At 36.5% G+C, this 26,121-nt stretch overlaps 2 protein-coding genes across 2 annotated transcripts; one reads left to right on the top strand and one right to left on the bottom strand.

The window, feature by feature from the left end:
- The first annotated feature begins 4,497 nt into the window (after nt 1-4,497).
- On the top strand, nt 4,498-9,702 carry LOC145572462 (uncharacterized). Its single transcript, XM_081631437.1, has 2 exons — nt 4,498-4,889; nt 9,459-9,702. Exons 1-2 carry the CDS (start codon nt 4,633-4,635, stop codon nt 9,559-9,561), a joined length of 360 nt encoding a protein of 119 aa, XP_081487563.1. The 5' UTR covers nt 4,498-4,632; the 3' UTR covers nt 9,562-9,702.
- A 5,060-nt stretch (nt 9,703-14,762) lies between these two features.
- LOC145570554 (ABC transporter B family member 1-like) lies at nt 14,763-22,812 on the bottom strand. The gene is made up of 10 exons (XM_081629679.1): nt 22,006-22,812; nt 21,860-21,914; nt 21,572-21,747; nt 21,270-21,470; nt 20,901-21,160; nt 20,494-20,810; nt 20,181-20,404; nt 18,047-18,420; nt 16,911-17,625; nt 14,763-16,456 (listed from the first exon to the last, which is right to left on the bottom strand). The coding sequence occupies exons 1-10, from the start codon at nt 22,444-22,446 to the stop codon at nt 15,170-15,172; spliced, it is 4,050 nt and encodes a 1,349-aa protein (XP_081485805.1). The 5' UTR covers nt 22,447-22,812; the 3' UTR covers nt 14,763-15,169.
- Between the last annotated feature and the right edge of the window lie 3,309 nt (nt 22,813-26,121).

Genomic DNA, 26,121 nt, shown 5'->3' with positions numbered 1-26,121 from the left:
ATACCAATGAGTTAATAAATTTCATCAGAAAACAGACAATGACCACGAGCCACGTGGTTATCCAGCAAGTGGCAAGAGTATCCCACCGACATTTACTTGAGTTGCTTTTCTCTCTCTTTCTTTTTTTTTTTTTTGGTCTTGGTGTTGGCTGATTTTTTTTTTAAACTGAATGTTTGCCCAAAATGTCGTCCACCTTACCTCGCCTTGTTATGGTGGCTGAGAATGGGGAAGGGGGCGTCATACTGTGTAGGTGGGGAAACTGGGAAGAATGAGGCCATTAAAGAAGAAGCAGCCTTTTTCATGGGATAACAAAGGATTTTATTTATTATGTGAGGGTATTTTAGACAAACTAAAATATTCATTAAATGGGTAAAACTCCTCCCCGAGAAACAAATTTGAGAAGCTTCAATTTGTAGCTTCTGTTTCCAAGTCCCTTAGAAGCTATTTTGGCCCTTTTTGGGCTTCTCAAGAAGTAGAATTTACTATCAAAAAATATGGTATTTGGCCCAGTTTTAGCTTTTGGGTTCTAGAAACTCTTTTAGAAACTTGGCCAAACACATACTAATTCCTTTCGGATTAATTCGTCGTGACGGATCGTTAGTTGCTTGGGTGTGACCCGAAGGGTTTAGTCAAGATTAAACTGTAATATTAATTATATATTAATATTACTGATCGGAAGCGGCCTCCAACTAGGCATTCCGATCACTTGACCTCACTGAATAATTAGCTTCCTAATAATTTCGAACCCTCTATCGGAATAATACACTTGTTCAAAGGACATCATTCTTATCATTACTTAAATAGTCCTTTTATACTACTCCGCTATCATTCTTACGCCACTTTAGTCATTTCAATAGCCCAAACACTATTTTTAGCCCAAAATCCACAAAACCTTAGCCCGATTTTCCTTTCTACTAACTACAGCCTAAAACCGAGCAATTATGATTTTGCGATTCATAATGCAAATCCTACATAGTTGGATATCCTTTGAAATTAGCTTCCCAATTATATATCATACGTCCAATTCCGGTTTAAAACGAATGAAATATGAACAAAATACTAAACTTAGTCCAAACCCGACACCCTTGCACTATTGGGACATATCTTAGAATCTAGAAATAATATAGATCTGATTTAAATTGGTTTGAAAGTAGACTTGCTTTACAACGGAATATTATTTGCCTTTGAGTTCAGGGTTAAAATTGACAATTAAAAAAATAAAGGAAAAGTGCCACTACACGTCACATTTGCCGTGACACGCTAATTGCAACATGCCACACCAATTCCAGAGTGGTATGCCAATTCTAGCATGTTACGATGCATCTACGTGTGTCGCATTGCACTTTCAGCTATTTTATATCTTTTTTTGCTTCTTTGTCTATAACTACCAATCTATTTTCTAATACCCATACAACCTAAAGACGTAAAACTCTAACATATATTTCTATTGTTTTTAGCTTTGTTTCTAATTCTATTCACGTAATTTCCTTAAATACAAAATATCGTGATAATGTAATGGCCATTCTCTCAGATTTCTGTTCCGCCTCCGGCCAGATGATTAATCTTCAGAAATCCTTTGTCAAGTTTAGTCCAAATACTCCCCCTGATTATCGGGATTACCTATCTCGCAGTCTTCGGCTTCAATCAAAGGATTCACTTGGAACCTATCTAGGCCTGCCTGTGGATATGGGACGGAGTAAGGTTTCGGAGTTTAAATTTTTGATTGATAAGATTGCTAGTCGACTGTCCACTTTCGCTTCTGTGCGATTGTCAGCTGCTGCAAAACTGGTTATTATCAATTCAGTGTTGGTGGCATCTTTTAATCATATTCTGTCTGTCTTCAAGATTCCGTCTTCTGTTGCTTCCCAGATCGACAGTATGTTAGCCAGCTTCTGGTGGAGATCTTCTGGATCTACTAAGGGCTTGGCCTTGCGTTCAGCCTCTCTCCTGCATTTGCCAAAAGGCTTGGGTGGCCTGGGTTTACGAAATATTGCTTGTTTTAACTCTGCCCTTCTTGCTGGGACTGGTTGGCGAATGATGCATAATCCTCAGTTGTTGGTCTCTCGTATCATGTTTTCTAAGTATCCCTTTCTTGCTACTGCGTCGGAGGCTAGGGCTTCTCGACCCTCTTGGGGGTGTCGGGGTTTACAGGAGGCCCTGACAGCGGTTGCTCCTGGTTTTAGGTGGAAAGTCGGTGATGGTAGGAATGTTCGTATTACGATTGATGACTGGGCTCCTGGTGGTCCAGTTTCTTTTAAGCCTAGTTTATCCCAGTCGGATCTTCCGACTCTTGTATCCGATATTATTGATCCGCGTTCTAACGCGTGGGACCCTTCAAAGGTCCATAGGTATTTCGACAACCCGACAGCTGTTCGAATTTTAGGTTTGGATCGTCCAAGGGTGCTCATGGACGATTTTGTGTATTGGAAATTTACTAAGGATGGTTCCTTTTCGACGAAATCTGCTTATGCACTCTTGCTTTTAAAGACTTCCAATCGTCTTTCAAGGGGGTCATTTTCCCCTTCCTGGTGGGGAAAATTCTGGGGTTTACCTCTGCTTCCAAAATGGAAAATCTTTGGCTGGAAGATTCTTCAGTCTGGTCTTCCGGTGGCGGCAGTGTTAGCTGCTCGTGGTCTTTCTGTCGACCCTATTTGTTGTTTTTGCCATAGGGAGCTGGAAACGGTGGACCATTTATTTAGGGATTGTGACTTTGTTGTTTCTTTATGGGTCAGTAGTTCCTTCCAGTTTAATCGCCGGGGTCTTCTTTGCCTGTCTTTCCCTCAATGGTTTTCCTCGATGATTTCTTTGTTTAGGGTGGCTAAGGACTGGGAAAACTTGGTCAGGTTTTTTGCTCTTTTATGGGCTATTTGGCTTTCGCGTAATAATGTTAGGTTTCGGTCCCAAGCGGCTTCCTCGAACGACGTTCTGTTTCTTGCTTCTCAGTGGTTTTTGCGAGGTCAGCAGGCTCAGGACTTCTGCACTCATCCTTTCTTGGAGGATAATCGTCTCAGGTCTCCGGTTTCAGGTGTTGAGGTCACTATTTGTGGAAGGATTAATTCCGGGGTTGATATCTGTCTCATATGTGATGGTGCCTGGTCGGCACTGGATAATTCGGGTGGTGCAGGTTGGATTTTTCAAGATTGTGGTTCGCCTTTAGTTCAAGGGGGAGGTGCCCGTGCTTCTTTCTCCTCCTCGGCGCTCCATTCTGAGTTACAGGCGTGCTACTAGGGGTTGCGACATGTCCTCTCGAGGGGTTTTCGTAAAATCCTTATTTTGTCTGATTCCGAACGCCTTTGTTTGATGTTGGCCCAGAAACAACGTGATGACATTTCCCTATGCTGGCTGGTTCGGGATATTCGTGCTCTTTTGGCTACTATTGATGTCTGCAGAATTCGGAAGGTTCCTAGGCAGTGGGTTTCGCCGGCACACTGGTTGGCTGGGAAGGCTCGAGTTCGGGAGTTTCTTTTCTGGTCTTTTTAAGTTGTTTGTTTTTTGTTTATTTGTTCTCACTGTCAAAAAAAAAAAAAAAAAAAAATCTATATTTGAAGAGCTCTCCCATTCATCTATCAAAGAATTCAACATTATGTTTGAAGAGACAACAAGCTTCCCGACATTTTCTTTGTAGACTCATCAAATTGCTTTGAACAGAAGGCCAACACTTTAGCATTTACCCAATTATCTTTTATTGAAACTCCATCCTTAAGCTCCTTACTTTTAAAATCAGGGTCATCTTCCTTGAATAATATTAAAATCTTTTTCAAATTTCAAAGCAGTTTTAAGCATGAGATGAGATATGTAGAATACCATCTAGTTGATACATCAAGACAAATGGAGCCTTTACAAGAAACTTTCACAAGCACAACAGAGTGTGCAAATAATTTTACTCTTAAAGGATAGCTCCTCACATATCTAATGACACTACGAATACGAGAATTCAAGATCTTTATCAAATATGAACCATCTTTTACAATCAAATTCAACACATGATAAATACGTCTTATAATAAATACTCTAAAACCGTAAGAATCGCAACCCGGATTGTAGGATCGCACTTAATTTAGACCACATTTGATAAGAAAATACTAGATCATACTTTAGAAAATTCGAACCAGAACATCTTATTTTCGGCAAATGAACTAAGCCTCAATTTTAAACATTTTTAGTTCATATTTTTCGATTTCCCATTCAATCTTGGTTTATCAACAAGAGTTGACTCAAGTTGTAAGTAGCTTGATATCGCTTAAGGGAGGTCTCGAGTTCGAGCCTTGCCGACTGAATAAAACTCTTGTTTGACTACTCATCCTCGGTGAACCGGGTGGGGCAAACTCAAAAAGTTCAATCTCGGTTTTAAGATTGCCTCACTTACATTGGGCTAAGGAGGTCAAAAAGTAGCCCCAAAAGCATTGGGCCACAATTCGAGCATTCTTCTGTACCCTAACCTCAAATCCTATCCCAACCCAAGCCAACCATATATCCCCAAATCAATTCATCGCCTTACCTCCCCTTTCGGTAAACCCTAATTCTAGGGTTTCTCTTTCCCAGCAAAAATCACCCAAAAACCTCCATTGTTGCAACTTCGCAGCACCAACAAGAAGGAATTCGGTTGTTGTTGCAGTCTCGAGGAGAGAGAAAATGGGAGGAAAGTGCCCGCACAGAAGCGTCAGGAAGAGAAGATACTCGCACAAAACTCATCGACGTTCCAAATTTGAAGTTAAAGGCGACGATATTGTCTACAATGATCTCCTGAAACCTGATGAAAATCGAAAGCCATTGCCGCTTGATGAAGATTTGCCTGGTATGGGTCAGTATTATTGCCTTCATTGTGATCGTTACTTCTCCAATGTCCCTGTTAGGGATGAACACTTCAAATCCAAACGTCATAAGAAACGGTTTGTATTTGCTCAATTTCTTAATTTTGATTTTGATATTTATTTGTTTTTGTTCGTCTTAGTTTATGATTTATTGGGAAATATAAATTTGTTAGTGGGTTAATTTATCTATTTTTTTATAATGATTCTATTTATTTTCATGTATAAAATTGTTCATTAATTTATTGTTTCGGATTAAAATGAGCATTGCATTGCTGGGGATGAAATTTGGAGTTTGACGTTCTGAAATTTTGATGGGGTGAAGTTGGTTGGGGTTTTAGTGTGTAAGAGAAGAATGATATTCTAAATTGAAAGATTTTACTTGAAGATGTAGTGATGTAGAGTGATTTTTTCGCCTTCGGTGCTGTTGTTTCGGTGCACGGTTTGGTTTAGTACATGATGAGATTGATTAGGCTATTTGTTGCGTTTGTTATTCAGACATGGATTTTTTATTCCTCGCTTGCTTTTATCAATAACCTGGGTGAGTGTATCGAGTTTGGTGTTTTGGGGTTAATTGCCCTTTAGAGATTACGGAGTATCTTTGTAGAAAGTAGTATTTAGGAGCATGGTTAACATCACTAACCAAAATACCAAATGTATGATTTTAGTAATTGTAATATTTGATTGGGTTTTTCTACCCCTAAGGTATTCACTTTTCCTTTGTCCACCAATTTTCAAAATTCCACGTTGTAACCCTGAAGTATCTTTAGTGTGTACGATGTCTAGAAAGAGAGTCAAAATGCCTTCTTCTTACTATCTATTCAAAGTATATTCTCAATCGGCGAACCCTACCGTTAAGTTGCCGTTAGTTTTATATTTCCTCACCACCAAAACACAGCCTTCACGACCCACCACCCACCAACACACCCCAAGCCGCCCGCCGAACCCCACCAGTGACCCCTACCATCACCCATAACAGCCCCACCACCACTCATTGTAGGCCCACCACCACCTAGTGCACCACCAAAGAAAGTGTTCAAATTAAATTTTCGACAAATTGGTTTATGGTTTTGTTTCATTGGATTTAAATTGCAAAATTAAGTTGTTAATTGTTGTTTTCGTTTTAAAATCAAAGAATTTGGTTCAAAGCAATAGAAAACCCCAAATTTTCCCCCAATTTGATTTTAATTGTTATATCATCAATTTTGGTTCAATTAGATTGAGATTAAATACACAAAACTTGTTTTAATTGATTTTTCCAACAAAAATCTGCATGAATTATGGTTCAATTGATCGAAATTGTTCGACGTTTGCCCAAAATTTTTCAAAAAAAATGGTCGAAAATCAGGGCATGAAGAGGTGTTGAGAGAGGAGGGTGACACGGTGGTGGGTCGAGGAGAGAGGAGCGAGGCTCGGTGGTGCGGCTAGTGGTGCAGTAGTGGGTACTTGTGAGGGAGGAGAGAGAGGTGTTTGGGTGATTTGGTTTTTTTTTTTTTTAAAAAAAAAAAGAAATAAAATTATTTATTTTGAAGTTAACAGAAAGTTAACTCAAGTTAATGTTAACAGAGGGGTTAGGGCAGGGTTACATTGTACACACTAAAGGTAATTTGAGGTTACAGTGTGGAATTTTGAAAATGGGTGGACACAACATGGAAAAGTGAATACCTTAGGGTAACTGTGTAGAAAAACCCTATTTGATTTGATGGATGCCCATTTTGTTTATTGAGGAAATTAACGTTTCTTGAGTTGGCTTTGCTTAAGCTTTAGTTTTTAGTGAATATAATGCGTTCAAATGCCTGCAATTGGTCAATATATGATGATTGCATTTGAGTTTTCGCAATGGGTTTAATACAGGATCGAAATATTTACAGTTCAGGATAATTATGCTAGTAAGTGCAAGATAAAATTCTGTTTTGAAGAATGAGACAGTATAACAATCTTCTAACATTGGTCATTTAGGTTATTGCCAGGAACCGTTTTATAATTATAGTTGGTTCCAATGTAAAACTACCATGTTTGTTTATGCTTCTTGAAGCATGCTGATATTCCATGGTTAATTTTGTTATGTCTTATTGTGGAAATGGGAATATTTGTATGAAAGAAACAAGAGTTGGAGATTATTAATAGTCATATATTTATATTGAACAGTGTCTCGCCCTTCTTTTGAATGTAAGAGATTTTATAATAGAATGAAGATTGGATGGTAGAAGACCCTTTTGTTGATTGGTGATACTGTTGATTGAGAGAAAACATAAATTTTAAGGCTTTTAACCCATTTGAGGGAGAGATTGAAGTGTCATTCGTGTATAATCCATGAAGAGTAATTGAAGTGAGAAACCAAGTGTTTCAAGTTTCGGGTTTTATTTAGGGATGGAAAGGATAACATTGGGTTTATGCTTGGTTGGAAAATACTGAGATAATAACGGGCTTGAGAGCAATCTAATCAAGTGATATTAGGTGAAGATTTTTTGTCACTTTTCTTCTGACCGTGAAATCACAAATCATGATATGAGCAGCTCAAAAGGCCAGAATACTTGAAAAAAGAAAATATGAAGTTTTTAGTAGTTGTTCCCAGTTGCATGCTAGAGTTTTGGTGTTCCCCTTCTGTGCAAACTTGGGCCAAATTGAGATTCTTATTCAGGGTGAGTGTTGAGTGTTGTGTCCTGGTTTATTAAACTCAATAAAGTACTCTCTTTTGTTTATCAGATTAAATTTCTATTCTGAATAGCAATTAAGCCAAAAGTTTTATCATTCTAACAAAGTGCTTTGTTGGAAATCAACGACACTCCAGGAATAATAATGATCAATTTTTAGAAACGTAGCATAATGGGGCATGTATAATCTCAAAGCTTTTTGTTGTACAATAGAACAACATTGTGTCATTGTGTTACTAAATATTACTTCCTCTATTTTTAATTGCTTGCAACACAATGGCACGCAATTTGAGGTCGAGATTGTAAACAAATAAATTAATCTAAATAATTTTTACGGATAGTACCTGTTTTTTTAATAGATTTTTACGCATAGTACCTGACCCTTCTCCTAGAATTGCGTGTCTAAAGTCTGTGTTGCAAGTTTAAGAAAACAGAGGAAGTATATTCTACTGATAAATGAAACAAATACAGCAATACTCAATTGAAAAATTATCTTGTTCTAGCCTATCCTTAGTAGGGATGGCAACGGGTCGGATTCGGAGCGGATTATGCTAAATCCGACTCCGATCCTACAGGACGTTGGAGGCTAAATCAGACTCCGACATCCGACTCCGAGACTCCGACTCCGATTTCAATATCCGACCTCCGACTCCGATCCGACCCGACTCCGAGTTTTTTTTCGTTATTCAATATACTTTGAGTATTCAATATACTTTGAGAAATTGGGTTATTTGGGCCTTTACAACCCACACCTAATGCCACCATGACACACACCAAAATCCACAATCTATCGGAGTCGGAGTCGGATTATCCGTCATAGTTGGACATTTGTCGGAGTCAGATTTTTTTCCCGGTTTTTTTTGTAGGATCCAACTCCGAGTCGGAGTCGGATTATTTTAACGGAGTCGAACTCGGATTACTTTTTTCTCGGACTCAGAGCGGATTTTTTACCTCGGATCGGGGCGGAGTAGGGTCGGATCCAAATTGGATTGCCATCCCTAATCCTTAGCCTCTTATTAGAGAATTTTATGCATGGCTCGAGCAATTTTGTTGGTTTTTTGTTCAGCCATAAAGAATGGAACAATTTGTAGTAAGTTAAAACACCTATTTTCTGTCAGTGATTCTAGTTGTAAAATTATACCCTCCAGTTGAGGATAGTTACAAAATCATGCTGACCCCAAAAAAAGGGATGTTTATGGGCACAGCAGATGTGATAGTCTTACGTGGCCTAATGCTATAACGCTCAACTGGAAGGGTGTTAAGAAAAAGCTTTACCTTTAGACAGGAGGATAAATTGCAGCTTTGGACAAACCTTTCTTGGGGCTGTCTGCAAGGATGATCAATGAAAGATAGATAAACCAGTTCTGGAGAAGAAAATTAAGAAACAATCTCCTCCTATCATAAATTGATTGTTAGATGCAGATGAACTCCATTGGTGAAAGTTAGCTTATATTGTTCTAATATCCAACGGTTATATATTTCATCTTATTTTTCCGAGCTGTTACCCTGCTGGATTGTGTAGATGATCCCCAGGTTTTGACTATCTTGAGCAATTGTGTTGCAAGTTGCCTGAGTTCTCAATTGTTTTCGTTTTTTCTTATATTTGGTATTGTATGTTTGTAGCTCTTTTGAAGGAAGTACTGCAATTGTTCAATAATAGTCCAAAGACAGTTAGAAAAAGTCGTATATATTGTGAATTGGAAATGGATTATGTTTCAATTTTGCATAGTGCCCCCATTTTGAATGAATGAACAAAAGAGGGTACTATGGGCAACTTTTACAAAGGTGATTTTAGTTAAACATGTTAATTTTTTGAATATGATAGGCTGTGAATTTGTGGCAGCTATAAGAGTATTAAGCATTCGACTTCCCAGTTCCCCCCACTCCCTACCTCTCTTTCCCTTTTTATCTCCTTTGTTGTTATAAGCATTAAATTGGCATCCCTAAGCTTGATCATTGTTTGTATATTTATTCAATATTATTTTCATTTGAGCAGTTTGAAGATTATGTTAGGACCTGCACCGCACACGCAACTTGATGCCGAACTAGCTGCTGGTATGGGCATGCCGGATAATGGTCCAAAGTTGATGTCTATGTGAATTGTGAAATCTTCTTTTTCCCTTAAATGATAAATATTATTGTTCAAAAAATGTAGCTAGATCAGAGAATCTTAAAAAATGTTGGCTTAGTAAGAATACTTTCAGGCTTTATTATAAACTTGTTGCTGGTTTCTTTTTTCAGCTGTGTACTGTACATTCTGTTTAAGAACGGTTTAATTGCTTTGCTTCCGCCTCCTTCTGGACTGTTCCAGACCCAAACAGTTTAGCTGATTTTACTACTGCTGGACCATTCCTGCCCCAAACAGTCTTGCTGATTTTACTCCTGATTGAGTGCTGGACCATTCCAGCCCTAAACGTAGCAGGCTGAATGTCCTTGCAGTGAGAAAGGGGTGGGGGTGGTATATTAAGTATACCATCAAGCTCCGAGCTACTAGGCAATAATAGGCATCCTTCCATAGTCCTTGATATTAGATGTTTCTTTTCTTTTTTTTTTTTTTTTTTTTTTAAAAAAAAAAAATAATTGACGGGGATATTAGATGTATTTCTATTCCTTCTCTCTAAAGTTGGAATTGTGTATGCTTTACTAGATTGGGGAATTTTGTTTAGTCTTTACACAAGTAGCTGGCTAGGGTTTGTAATTTGGGTCATCAGGTCGAGTTCGGCTTATGCTTTGAAATTATCAAAAATAGTGTAAAACGTAATATTATTACGAAATATGAAATTTGGGTTAATTCGGGTAGAGTTCGGGTTATTGGGATCGGGTTTCTTTCAGTAACTTTGAGTCAAATCTGGGATTGCCAGCCCTCTAGCTGACATCCCAAGTAATTTATTAGCTTCATGGTGCACATTCTAGATTGTAGATGCCTAAGATTTTAATAGTCGAATTGTTTTTCGAAATGTGAATAATGTAAAAGTGGATCGATTAGAGAGAGGGGGAGGGGGAGGAGGGGCTTTTTCTTTATTTTTTTTATTTTTTACAGTATTTTCATATCATATTGGGTTTTGTTAATTATTTTCTATTTTTCTTCATCGTGTATAGGCATGTGATAAGTCGTTATTGTGAAAGCCACAACAAATAGGAATATTAAGGTATCGTTGGCAAACAATATCTCTAGATTCTAGTAGGCAAGAGTGCAAGACATTATGGAGTAATGCCAAAGAAAGATTTACAATGTAGGGGAAATATCTAACTTCCAAATCTAACTAATTTCCATTTGTATTGTTATGTGCAAGCCAAATTCCAGATTTTTAGAAGTAAAATTCTCATTACTAGAGAGTAGAGACCCCCAAAAAGGTTCATCAATTAGATCCACAAGAAAGGGTACCTTGAATCAGTAGTACAATCTCACTTTAGTATCCACCAGAGAGCTTCTATGTCCCAATAGTAGTCATCTTTTAGAAATGGTCTACATTTAGATCTAAATTAGCCATAATAGAAGGGTCACCTCGTTACAATATGACATAATAATCTACAATAAGATTTGAAATCTTTGTCGTCGGCTTGTAGTTACCATCTCCCATATAGGTGATTAACGATAAGTTTCAATCAGTAATTTAATGAAAATGAGTTTAGTTAGTAAAAATAATTTCTGTTTGATAAATTTCGAATTAAATTAAGGGCATGTTCTGATTTACTGAACTGAATAGAGCTGAAATGAATATTTTAGGAGAGAAGGAAATTAGGAGCTAAACTAAACTGAATTGATTGAAGCTGAACTGAAGTGAACTGAACTGAAATCAAGCTGAAGAGAATAGACCCTTAACTTAGCCTAAGTTCACACGTTATTATAGTATTCAAGTGGTTCTGGGCATTAGTCATTAAGGTAGCATGTGGGGATAAAATGCAAAATTTAGTAAAGTACACTCACCAAAATAATTATCCACCGAGTTATAATGTCATTAAAGGGCATAGACATATGCCAAGATTAATGGGTTTGTTGTCCCTTAATTTTGTGGTGATGAATAACCCCCTATAAATAAGGAGAAATATGAATCAACCATTAGGGCATTAGGTACCATATGATTTCCTACAAGTAATAAAGTCAAATTTAATAATAGGTAGATTCTAGACAAAGATTATGTTGACAAGATTATGTTTTTTTTTTTTTTTTTTTTTTTTTTTTTTTTTTTTTTTGAAAGGAAGATTATGTTTATTTACTCATTTCGAAATGAGCAAAATACTAGCTGACTTTTTTTTATTCACAGCACAAGGCAGAACAATTACTCTTCCGCATTTGATCATCCTTTGTTGTAGCTTCCTCTGCTCTTAAAGAAAAAAAAAAAAAAAAAAAATTCACTATCCTCATAATTTAAAACAATAAGTGGTCACTTGGGACCACTCACACCCATCTAAAGCATAAACATATGCATGCTTTTAAGAGCAGAATAATTTAAATGTCATTTTCTCCATCTAAATGTCCTTTTCAATTTTTGTTTTTATTTTTGTTTTTTAAAAACTAATTAATTAAAAAACACAAACTTTAAAAAAAATCGGGTGTACAATAATTATTATACATCCATTATAATGATAACCCTAAAGTTACCCCAAAAATGAATAAAAGTTACCCTAATATGCATAAAAGTAACCCAATACAAATAAAAATTATCTACACTTCATTAGTAAAGAATCACATTTTAAATGACTTTAAATCAATTATTAGTGATTGAATGCAATTAAATTACTTTTATAAAACTTTTCTTGTTGTCTATTTATATAAAAATTGTATTATATTTAAAATTACCTAAAAAAGGGCAAAATACTACCCTAAAATTAGCTAAAAGTTACCCTTATACTGCTCGATATACACTAATATTAGTGTAAACCGGATGTATATAAAAAGTTTTTCATTAAAAAAAAAATAATAAAAAATAAATAAATAAAACTCCTTGGCTCATGCACACCCCACATAAGGAGCCCACTTTTTTGTGTCCTTTTAACCCAAAAGAAACTCCATCTTTATAATTTACTTGTATTTTTCAAGTTAGTAATGTGTCATTTCTAAGAGTCCACTTTCACCTTTTCATGTGTGATATTACGAACGTGCAACCACCACAATGAAACCAAATACTTAAATTATTTTGCTCCCCCGTTTATATCACTCTTCCGCATGCTCTGTCACCCTTTATTATTTTCCATGCCCACAACCAATTTCCTCATTTAATCTTCTACTTGTTCTATTTTGTGCTTACTAAAATTCTATGGGTGCAATAATGAATAGTGTAAATGCATCCCCCCTTTTCAATTGTCTTTTACTTCATCTTACGGAGCGATAAATTACATACAAATATTTCGTAGTCATTATATTATATTACGTTTTACGAAAATTTAGTTGCTAAAAAAAAATTTCATACTCATTATATTATATTACGTTACGGAAATTTAATTGCTAAAAAAAGTTACGTCTCTTAACTGCCTAACCCATCTCAATTTTTGTCATACTTTACCCTACATAAACCTAACAATATTGATTTTGTAGTGTCCAATTATTTGATTCCAAATCCCTACCTTAACTCTTTTGTATAGTTAGGAAAGCCTAGTGGTTTAGTTTCAGCTTTGTCTTTGGTGTGTTACTCTGCTAGTTTTAAGTTAGTATGGCAAGCTTTGAAGAACTAAGGGGGATGTTATGTATTTCACATGTTGAAGAGAACGATGTCTCTTCTCATGGGTTGGAGTTTACAATTGGGCATTTGGAGAATCCTCATGGTATTTTCAATTTTGTTAAAAGTCTAAAAGATGAGGGAAACAAGTTTTACAAACAGAATCAAATAGGGTTTGCTATAGCAAAATACTCTCTTGCTCTTAAGTTGTTGTCCTTTGCTTCGGTTTGTAGCGATGAGGATAAATTGATGTTTTCGGGCATAGCTGTGTCCCTTAATTTGAACTTGGGTGCTTGTTTCATTAAGATAAAAGACTATGATAGAGTGGGTCAATTATGTTCAGCGGTTTTGTGTTTTGATACTACGAATGTGAAAGCGTACTACAGAAGAGCGATTGCGGCGTTAGAACTTAATAAACCTACCTTAGCTTTCATGGATCTTGCACAATCCCTAAAATTAGATCCCACTAATAGTGAGTTCAATCAAAAACTAAAGGAGGTGATCTCCTTATTAGGTTGGTCTCCGGAGTTCGTTGATGAGGCTCTTGCAGTAACAAGGGAGAATAAGAAGTTTAGAGATTATGTTCAATATGGGAAGGAAGATAATGGTAGGAACTTAGGAAAAAAAGGAAAAAGAAAGGAAGGAGATGGTAATGGTGATGGCCATGTTCGAAGGTGTAAAGGTGTGAATGACAACACCAAAATGGAAAAGAATGTTGATGGCAATTCTTTGGATTTGGAGGGTAAAATCAACCCTACCAACCAAGATCTTAGGCCCAACATTATTGATACCAATTGTGTCCTGAAGGAAACTTAAGAAACAAAAAACCCAAATCTGAAAGGGTCAGGTTTTCGGTTCTTAAGCCGAAAGCGAATTGATTCCTATTTGCATCTCACTCCAACAATATACGGAGCGATTTCCAAAGGACGAACAATACACTACTATTGTTCTCTCCATAAGAATTTCATCACCATCCGAGTAGCCAATCCTTTAAAGAAGATGAATAATGGTGAAACTCAAGATGCTTCTACACCAATGGAGTTTAGTCACCCCCCTGTGGAAGGGCATGATAGGTGTGAAACAACTCCAGATCTGATGCAAGAAGATCCAGCCATAGGAATGGCAAGTCTCGAGTCATCTTGTGAAGCTACATCAACGCTCCTACCAATTCAGCCGGTTTCTTCCCCTCTACAGACTTCCTTTCACCCAACAACGTCCTCCTCTAAAATATTGTTGGATTTTGTCTCGTCTTCCCGTCCCAAGTTTAGAAGGAAATTTGCCACTTTGCAAAATTGGTCTCCCGGGTTTACTAACTCTTTATTTAGCAGGTTAAGCGGCTCTAAAAGAATAGCATCCTGTCCTTCCGGGTATACTTGGTTTCCTAATCATAAGAAGTTGTATGGTCCGTCCCCCAATGTTCTGTCGTGCAATTCTGCTTTCTTTACTTAGTTTAGGTTGTAATCTTGCTTTTCATTTATAGATCTCTCTGTCAAAAAAAAAAAAAAAAAAAAAAAAAAAAAAAAAAAAAAAATCCCTACCTTAACTCCATTATTACATTACCTAGCTCTGACCTAGACATATAATTAATTAATTATCCTAACATAACCTAATATGATTGACTTGTTCTAAAGAAGAAAAAGATGGGCGCCTACAAAATACGAAGTACTCGTATTGGATTCATGTCATTTAAAAAGTTCATTTCATGTATTCATCATCAATATGACAATAAATCACTCGAATTACATATATGTGGAATCTGTACCCGTACTAAATCCTAGTGACCAAATCAGAGCGGATCGATACCTTTCGGATGTGTTGCATGTACAATAGCTAGGAAGTTGGATCCCAACAATGAACCTTTTGGATAAAATTACTATATTTCATAAGCTAAATTAGATAACACATACACAAGAAGCTATATATGACAGCAAAAATCAAGAATTCCAAACTGATGAGAAGGGATATGTGAGTATACTTTTTTTTTTCCCTCTTCCTTTCCTTTTTCCTATCTTTTTACTAAATTTGGAAATTCTTCCACCTTTTTTCAGCATCAGTTTTCCCTCCCCTCATCTTCTCGTGGTCTTGTGGAAGAGGTTGATCCTGATGCCATCCCTATGGCCTGACCGTGTGAGAACCTTTGTAACTGTATCATTCTGGCGTAACACCCGTCTGGATAGTTTTTTAACAAGTGTGAATGTGATCCTTGTTCCGCTACTTTCCCATCATCAATAACAGCAATAACATGAGCATTTCTAATGGTTGATAGCCTGTGGGCCACCACAATCGTCGTCTTCCCTGAGCAAGCACGGTCCAATGCATCCTGAACAGACCTCTCTGACTCTGCATCAAGTGCACTTGTAGCTTCATCAAGCAACATTATCTCTGCCTTCTTCACAAATGCCCTGGCAAGTGCAATCCTCTGCTTTTGGCCCCCGGACAATTGAACTCCTCTCTCCCCTACCTGAGTCTTGTAGCCCTCAGGCATGGCTGATATGAACTTGTGAGCATTTGCTAGGGTTGCTGCTTCTATAATCTCAGTTTCTGTTGCATTTTCATTGCCATACTTAATGTTTTCATATATTGTGGTGGCAAAGAGGCATGGTTCCTGTGGGACTAATGCCATGTGCTGCCTTAGGGACTTGAGGTTATACTTTCGGATGTCCTTACCATCAATCACAACTCTCCCAGACGAAGGATCGTAGAATCTCAGCACTAGAGCAATGACCGAACTCTTACCACATCCGCTGGGACCTACTAAGGCAAGAGTCTTCCCTGCTCGTGCCCGCAAGTTGATGTCTTGGAAGACAGATATGTCAGGACGTGTGGGATAGGAAAAGTCAACATGCTTGAGTTCTACCTCTCCACGAAGGCGTTCAGGAACCAGCGTAGCATCCTGTTCATCAGGTTCAATTTCAGTTTTTCGATCAAGAAGTTCAAACACCGACTTCATTGCACGTCCTCCCTTGATGAAATCAGGTGCTAGGGTTAAAGTCTCAGCAGCTCCATTGGCAGATACCATAAGGACCATGAAAACCCGAATTGTCTTAGAAAAATCAGAGATTCCATGCTTCACAAGCCAAGAAGCGTACCAGAGACCAAGAGCATATGAAGCATAAAGAGCAAATTGAGCTATTCCGTATCCACTACCTGCAATCTGTCCCTTCCAGAAGCAACGCCGTAAAGGAATTTCAAGATTTTTAGTGAAAAGGCCAACAATTTTCGTTTCCGAGTTGAAGGCAGCTACAGTTCTGACATTTGACACTGCTTCTCCTGCTAACTGTGTAGCCTTGGCATGAGCCGCTTCTAGGTCTCCAGAGAAACCTTTCAGAAACATTTTCTGTACCAGATTAATACATACATTAGGAACCATCACCATAATTATAAAAAAATAAAAAAATAAAAAAATTGAATGAACTGATAAAGTTACTGTCTTGTTTAGCAACTATCACATGGGAAATTGATGGTTGCACAATCCTTCTTTTTATCTTTTCAAGCATGCCATGTACAATTTTCAAACATAACTGTGGCGTATTCTGGAAAAGTAGACTAATTAACATGCTCATTTTTTTTTGTATTGGGATTATGCCACAGGGGAAACGTAGGAGAGGTCATACTTGGAACTCATGCTCTATATAATTGCACAGGTATTATATTCCTTAATCATATTTTGTCATTAATTATTCTGGGAAATAATTAATTTTAAGCACTATATATAATTGCATAAGCATGTCCTTAAATTTATCTACTTTTTGGCGGGGAGACTTTGAAATAATCAGCAAAGAGTAACAAACCTGCAGAACAGTAGCAGCAACGACAACAGGGAAGACCGCAATAAGTACAAGAGCAAGACGCCATTGCAAAACGAACCCGGCAGTACAAGCAACAAGCATAAGAGCGGAGTTCTGCATTATAACAGAAATCCTGTCCCCAATAGCCGATCGAACATTATTAGCATCAAGAGAAAGCCTAGCAGCAATTCGGGCACTCTCATTTTCTTCCTGATCAAACCACGCCATCTCATTTTTTATCACAGCTGCCATCATCTTCTCCCTAACCCTTTTCGTCAGATTCTCCCCAACCACATCCCAGAAGAAATGCTGTAGCGTGTTAAAGATGAGGGCAGCAGAAGAAAGTCCAATTAGTAAGTAGCAATACTTGGCAATTTCTCTGATCATAAAAGAATGGTCTGGGTTGTAGTAGACACTAAGGACAGCACTAAGAACATAGGCAAAGAAGGCACTGAGTGAACCACAGATAACGGAGCCCACAGAACCAACCAAAGCATAAGGCCATTCAGGAGCATTCATTTTAGCAAGACGCCAAAAGGAATTGGCTTGCTCCTTGAAAGCCAACTTCTCAGGCCTGTAACTTCCATGGGTGGCATCAATAGAGAGACTAAAATCAGAAGTGGAGAAATCAGAGAGCCGACGTGAATAAGGTGAACGACCATACGAAGAATTCCGTGCAATAATTGGTGAACTAACTGAGTTTCTGGCACTTGAAGGCCTGCAAGATAAAGTACAAGGTCATATACTACTTCAGATGTACACAGTTCAAGCTATTATAACTAACAAAGTCACAAGTTAAACTTTCTGTTTTATCAGAACCAAAACAAGTAATTTCCAGCTTTTTTTACGGGTTTTATAATTATTATGACTAGATTTTAAGTTCATCTTTATAAAACTTACTAAACTCTGCATAGCTTCTAACTTTATGTCAAACCCTAGCTTTTCTTTTCTCAATTTGTTTGATTGGCAAGTTTTTTGTAACATGCTCCTTAAGATTGATATTTAGTAGAGAATGATAACCATAACATGTTTTCTTTCCTGAAATTAAATAGGACTGATGCATTTTCAGCAGAAAGCAGGAATATCTAGTTTGAATTTGAATAGGATGATTGTCCTAGACGATTTTTCAAAGATAGTACCTGGCACTACTCTTTCTGGCATTATGCATGGCTGTTTCATGAGCCGTTTCTTGCATGCGAATGAGCTTGGCATAAACACTATTTTCGCCTTTGCCCATAAGTTCATCATGGGTTCCAATCTCTGATACACTTCCTTGTTGAAGTACAGCCACAAGATCAGCCTTACGAATTGTGGAGAGACGGTGGGCAATAACAAGAGTTGTTCTGCCGATCATAAACCGGTCAAGAGCTTCTTGGACGAGCTTTTCTGATTCAGAATCTAATGCACTAGTCGCTTCATCTAAAAGCAGTATTGCCGGGTTCTTAAGCATTGCCCTGGCAATAGCAATCCTTTGTTTTTGTCCTCCAGAGAGCTGCAAGCCTCTCTCCCCAACCTGTCATTTTCAGAACGTTTATCAGACTTTATTTATCAAAATTCCTGTCAAGTTTTTTGGATTTAATTCGCAGCAAGCCTACTGGTGAGAAAATAATTGTACAGTAAAATCAATGAACTGGAAGCAGAAAGTTGCTATTCCTCGTCAAAATCAATTATAGTCCATGTTTTGTCACATAAAATTTTAGTTCATTCCCAGCCCACAGTAGGAAATTTTCTACAGAAAAATAAAATAAGACTGTATTAACAATATTACATACAAGTATATTTTTTCTAAAAGACAAAGGTACTGATATGCCCAAATACTGCACTAAACTCTACTAGATATTGACACATGATTTTGTCAAGCACTGCTAATAGGATAGCATATTTGATAATGCATATAATGTGTCAAACTTCGTAATAAGGAATCTTGCTTGATTCTCAAACCATTTTATTAATTCTTTTAACTTAAGCTGACAGGATTTCAAAATTTTAGTACTTGTATAATAATTCAACAAGGCTTTGAAGTTTGAAGAAGCTGTCTTCGGTCTTCGAAGAGCCTCAAATTGAGGGAGTTTTATAATCAGAAGAAGAAACTTTGTAGTGGAAACACCAATATTATACTTAGTATAACATTTACTTAACTCTCTTTGACAATTAAACCCAAAAAATGAAAAAGAAAAAGAAAAGCAAAGAAATATTACTAATTAAATAAATAAATCAAGACACAGATAAGTAAAAGAATGGCAGTGAGTGGGAAATATAATACTAACTGACAAATTGCTCTAGTCCAAATGGTCCTTGTTTCAGAAGAGTATGCTATTAATATTTGCACATGCATTGTTGACTGGGACATGTTACCTTTTCTTTAAATGCATGACCAAACACCTTCTATTGCATTGACTTTTTTGAAAGGGAGAAAGTATTAGGTTTTGTTTGTTGACCAATCATCCCATTTTGAGTTACATAAGAAAGAAATCACGCCTAACTTTATTTTTCGAATACTCCGTATACAAAAAGTACACAGATCTAAACGTCCCTGTAACACAGCAATAAACCAATAAAATCTAAAAGTCCGGCTATCTCACGACTATCTTTTTAGTATTACTACTTGCACTAGTTATATGAAATTAATTTGGAGTACTCCATAAGGAATGAAAAACAAGAAAATAAAATAATCATAGAAATTGATTAATTAATGATTAAAAAACGAACATGAGAGATACTAGTAGTAGGCTAGTATATTCTTTTATCCAAGGTATAAAATAATGAACCATCCTCTTATTCCCTTATGGTTATTCAAAGACTCGAGCTATTTATTTAACAGTAAAATTTAACTCCTTGTGGCCCTTAAATTGTTAAAGAAAAGTGTAAAATGGTAAATTTTACACTGTTATATACCGAAGTTGTACGCTATTTACTTTTCTTATGCAAACTCTTTTATTGTGGGCAATACGCAAGCCAAAACTTAAACAATGTAGGAACATTGGACACAATAATTCAGACCAAGAATAGATAGAATTAATAGCTAAGTCAGATCCTCGAATCCACAACCATATCTGGTCAATGTTCCTAAGTTTGAGACTTAGACCACTACTCTTAACCATAATATGTGCAAAAACACATGAGTTATCATTAACATCAGAAACCACAACTAATAAACAAGAACAATCACACACCCACCTCCCCGCCCCCTCAGCCAACCGCCTTGTGAACCGATAACAAGATTCGTATCAAAGATATACAACATTTATAAGAAAAGGGTGAAATTGATCTTACCTGAGTTTCAAAGCCATCAGGAAGCTTAATGATAAATGAATGGGCGTTGGCGACTCTGGCAGCTTCTTCGACCTCGACCATGCTAGCATCTGGTCTGCCTAGGAGTACGTTTTCTTTGATGCTGGTTGCAAATAAAGCGGGTTCTTGGCTCACCAACCCTATTTGCTGCCTCAGCCATCTCAGCTTTAATGTTTTAATGTCATGCCCATCTAAAAATACTTGTCCTGCATACCAAATATTTATTAACAAACTACCCAATGAAAAAATGCTTCATTTATTTGTAAGAAAATAAATGACATATTATTGTTTTTACCTTCAGTGGGATCATAAAATCTCTCAATTAGAGAAACAACAGTGCTTTTCCCAGATCCACTACTACCAACTAGAGCTATGGTTTTTCCAGCAGGTACTGAAAGTGAGAAGTTGTTGAGAATTTTCACATCCGCCCTAGATGGATATGCAAATTCGACATTTTTGAGCTCGATTTGCCCTGTAACTGATTCCAATTCGATTCCTGATTCCTTGATTCGGTCAATACTTGGTTTGTGATCGATTACCATAAAAATCTTTGCTGCTGCAGCTTTCGCCTTGGCAAACGCACTCATACTCGGTGCTGATTGTCCCAAACCTCTGATTAACCAAATTAGTACAATATTAATCAAAATTTCGCAATTATAAAAAGTCTACAAGAAAGTCGGAAACAATTGATAGTAAACTTACATTCCACCAATCATGACAGCAAACATAGTAGCAATGGCAAGACCTCCATTAGTTAAATGGTGCCGAACAAGATAACCTCCATACCAAAGAAGTAGAGCATAACAACAAAACACGACGAAATAAGTTCCTCCCAATCCTAAACCCTTTGCTAATCCACTCTTGTACCCAAGCTTCTGGGCAATCTTCAATGCTGCCGAATACGTCTGTAAGGCTTTTGATTCACCCACAAACGCGAAAACCACCCGAATTTGAACAATTGTCTGCAAATTAGTACCAAATGAAACATACCCAGATCAGAAAATTAGCCATAAAACATGCTCAAAAGATCAAATTCAACAAAACCTTCAAAAAATTCTCGTTAAATCGTACCTGTTCGACGATATTCCCAGCCTGAGACATAGCTCCTTGGCTCTTGCTAGACAACTTAGCTAATGTAGTAGTGTGAATTCCACCAATAACAGCAATTAAAGGAACAACAGCAAGAGTTACCAAAGCTAATTGCCACACAGCAGTAAATCCCACCACAAAACCAGTCACAAATGTTGCCAAGTAGTGTATAAAACTACCCAACTGCAATTTCATCAAAAACATCATATTCAGCAATAATTCAACCATATAATAGACCAATAATTATGTGTATGAAATATGGTGCAAATAAAATAAAATTGTACCTTCTCACTGATGGCATCTTGAACAAGTGCAGCATCAGTGTTAATAGCAAAAACAATGTCAGAAGTTCTAACTTGTGTATCAAAGTACTGAATGTCCTGACTCAATGCTGCTTCCAAGTACTTAATCCTCATCTTTGTTGATTGCCTCTCTCCAGTCCACATCCAACATGCAATTTCTATACACCATATCATATAATAAAATTTAATTTGATTATAGTCCACAAAAAATAGGAGAAAAATTTTATGAACTAAAACCCCAAAAATAAATCACAAATTAAAAAAATTTACCTGCCCAAGAAGAAGCCCAAATTGCTGCTCCAACAACAAGAAAATAATATGCATACTACAAAAAATTGCCAAAAAGAGAAATTATTCAAAAATTTGAGTAAAAAAAATATAGATTAGAGATTAATTAAAAAGTAAATGAAGTGTACCTTTAAAACTTCTTGCATCATTTTATCAGGGTTATTAGAGTAAGAACCAAAAGAGTTAACAAGATCAGCAAAGAATCTAAGAAAAAGGGGTAAAGCACAGCCATGAACAAAAGCACCAAGAGAACCAATTCCCATCAAAATACAATCCAATTTATCAGCAAATCTGAATAACTCTTTGAACGCAACCGGAGGCGGTCCTTCTTTAGGTTTATCAGCTGATCCCGAAGACGACGATTGTGCATCTTTCTTCGCATTGCTATTACTGTTTCCATTACCATCAGTAGCTTCCATCTTCGAAGCTTGGAATTCTTGAAGATGAGTAGGAGGATTGGAGTTAAGAGTAGTGTTGTTATTTGAAGAGCCTGAAAGCTCAAGACCATGCATTTCCGACCATCTCCATTGTTCAATTGTCTTTATCTCTTTAGATTCTTTTTGTGACATTATTTGCAAACCAACCCAAATTTGAGCTTCTTTTATAACTCCCCAAAAAAAAAAAAAAAAAAAAAAAAAAAAATGAATAATATTAAAAATTAATTCACACCCACTTCATCTTTCTCTCTCTTCAAGATGGGTTTTTAATTTATTTATTTTTTTAGTTAATGGGGTTGAAAGCTTGTGGGAAACACCATCCCAAGAATAGTTGACAATTACTACTGGTAATAAGAATTTACATGTGATTCTGTGTTGAATTGGAGAGAGGAGAGAGAGAGAGAGAGTGAGTTACAGAAGATGTGTTTTCAAAATTCATTGATTTTGTAATTGTTTTTGTTTGGTTGGTTGCTTGTTTGTGTAGAAAAAAAGAAAGAGAAGCAAGAAAGTGACATGATAAGGGAAAGGAAGGAGAGAGAAAGAGTGGAATGTGGGGAGGTTTTGTACTAATTCTTCTTGTAATTTTAAAGTCTCCGACAAATTATACTGTTGTGTGAAAACTTGGAGGATCAACATTTGGATTTTTTTTTTTTTTTTTTTTTTTTTTGGTTTTCTTTTCAATTTTGACCCTATGAGCTAGAGCTGTACTAAAAAAACCAAGTGCACACACTATGTGAAAACTTAGCATGATCTAATTATGATTATTATTATTATTATTATTATTATTATATTTTAAAAACAGACAAAGTCATAGAACCTATAGAAAATTTGCAATTTCTATCTTATTGCACTCCAGGTTTATAAAATTCATGTTATTTTGATCTTAACTTCTTATTATTTCAATTTATGTATAATGTTATTTTTAAATAAATGTATGTTATTTCACCTTTTTTCTCAGTCATCTTCCTCCCACTCTCTTACTCCAACTCAAAATCAATCACACTTTCTCTCTCCTCTTTTCTTCTTCCAATTATATGGGTTTCTTAGAAAGCAATGGATCTGAAGCCATTTAAGGGTTCAAATGTCTTCATGTCCAGAAATTTAGTACCTCCTATAGTGTTCGTTTCTCTTCACAATGCCCTAAAACTCAACACTGCTAATGTTATTTTGATGTAAACTTATTATTATTTCAATTTATATATATGTTATTTTTACATAAGTACCGGTTAATTTATATAAATTAAAATAGCATGAGCTGAGGTTGAACTAAATAAGTAAATAACATATTGTTGTAACAAAATAACACAAATATTTAAGCAAAATAACATAAAGTGTAGGCAAAATAACTCAAAAATATTGTGTATGGAGTACCATGATCCATAGTACTCCATGAATATATAATACTAACTCTAGAAAATTAATGGAAAGTCACGTTACAATCTGGGCCCCCACTCCTTTAGCTATATCAAAGTCTACTCTAGTAAAAATATGAATAGCATCACGTGCCCCAATGTCCTGAGTCACTGAGAACTTCTAAACCCTCTTCAGCAATGCAACAACCTCCTTCTCTAATTCACCAAGTGAAGAAAAGGAGAAGGTGAGGAAACCATATCCAATTATTCGACAATTGGATTCGTACTTGACCCACTTTTGATGAGTTGTATTAGCCACAACCCGTCCATGAACAAAGTCAGATTGTCCAGTCTGTGTCGAAGGAGAAGACCCTGAAAAATCAACACATACATCCCGTCCTCGGTCCCATAAATAAAGTAACACATCTGTAGGTGTGAAGGTCCCATCGTTCCCACCAGACAACCCAATGTCCAACTCCTTTCCAGTTGAAATCCCAATTCTATAGCAAACATCAATAAAGGTATCTCGAACAATATTATACCGATGTTTAATACCCGCAATACCAGCACACGACACCGCACGATCACCAAAAATATCCCCAAGAAAAATCCTTGAACAAGCAGAACATGGCGTCGAGACAGAGAACAATGGAACACCCAACCGGTAGCACAACACACATCGGTTATAGGGTGATTATCAAAAATAAAAAAAAATGGGTTTTTCTAAGTAGTGCATCCCTTGTTTATTATTATTATCACTTCATTATACACTCTGTTATAGGATGATTATCAAAAATAAATAAAATGGGTTTTTCTAAGTTGTGTATCCCTTGTTTATAAAAAAGAAAAAAAAAAATTGTGTATCCCTCACTTGTTTATTATACACTCGTTAGAATTAATGTCATTGAGCGTTTTTAAACACACAAAGTTGAGGCATTTTTGGTACTTTTTTTTTTTGCCAATTTTAACCTCAAATTTAAACCTACCTCAAATCCCAAAAATACTCTCAAAAACCTTTATCGAGCAATTTACCTTGCTTAAAAAATTAAGGCATGCAAACCAAGGCGATCCATTGCACACACTGAAGAGTTTCTAGTAATTTTATGCCAAAATTGACCTCAAATTTAAACTTAAGAACAATTGACCTAAAATTTAAACTTAAGGATTTAAATGACCTATCGAAACCTTAACTAATGATCAATTATCCCGAATGCGAATCACAACATGTAAACTGAGGCGTTTTTGGTAATTTTTTGCTGGTTTTGGCCTTAAAATGGACCCTTAAGAGCCAAAATGACACTTGAGACCTTAACCCAATGATTTTTTCACCAAATAAATCGAGATAATTGTTGGGCACGCAAACCAAAGCTTTAATTATAATGGAAAGTGGTGGCAATAATTTAATTTTACCATTGATTCCAATAGAAAGTTAGAGGGGCTAGCTTAATTAAAGCTGAGCTAACAACAATTTATCGATCAGGATATAATTAGTGTGATTTTAGGATACCATGTAGAAACCAAAAAACAAGGGTAAGCTTAGAATTTTATTTGAAAAAAATATTGGAGCACACCTTAGAAACCTCAACCCCCCCACCCCCCTCCCCCCAAAAAAAAAAAAAAAAATCACCTATAACCCATATCAAGTTTAGGCTTGAGGAACTTAGGGCACCCCAGCAAGGTTTCTAAGGTTACGAATATAGCTCAGCGACAATGACATTCCATTTGGAAGCATCGACGTTCTTAGGATGCCTACAATGGCCTTTGGCAGGCTTACACAAAAATGCTTTAATAACTTAGTGTTACAACAGGAGGGTAGGAGTAGAGGTGTCAATTCAGATAAATGGATGGAGTTTGGGTCGGGTCTATTCGGGTCGGGTCTGTTCGGATCGGATATGTTCGGGTCAAAATTATTCTTTTAACTCGAATCGGGTCGGGTCGGGTCAAATTCGGGTTGGATCAAATTCGGGTCATGGTCTATCGAGTCCGGGTCGGATATGGGTTGGGTCAACTCCAGATCGGTTCATGTTCAGTTCGGATAAATTCAGATCAGGTTAAAAGCGAGATTAACTGGGTTAATTTCGGGTCGGATGAATTTGGGTCGGGTTAATTTCGGTTCGGTCAAGTTCGATTTGATTAAGAAAAGGTTGATTCGTTGATTCATTAATTGGTCAATTTCGATTCAATTCCTTTCTGTATTTGACTGGATTTTGATTAAGTTGACCTAATTCATATCCAAATAAGGTTATTTTTAAACTAGAGTTATTATTGAGTTTTTACCTTATTATTGGGTCAATATCAAGTCATTCATGTATCATATTTTTTATCGAGTTGACAGAAGAGGTTTTAATGTTCAAGTATTACAAATTATTTGTAGCAAATTTTAGATGAGACGAATATAAAGCTTAGAAAGTAATTTTATATAATTAATATGTATATGAAGTAAACTTGTTACTTG

The sequence above is a fragment of the Chenopodium album genome, chromosome 12 (assembly GCF_948465745.1).
Source record: "Chenopodium album chromosome 12, dcCheAlbu1.1, whole genome shotgun sequence".
Classification (NCBI taxonomy): Eukaryota; Viridiplantae; Streptophyta; class Magnoliopsida; order Caryophyllales; family Amaranthaceae; genus Chenopodium; species Chenopodium album.
This window is presented reverse-complemented; position numbering and strand designations above follow the sequence as displayed.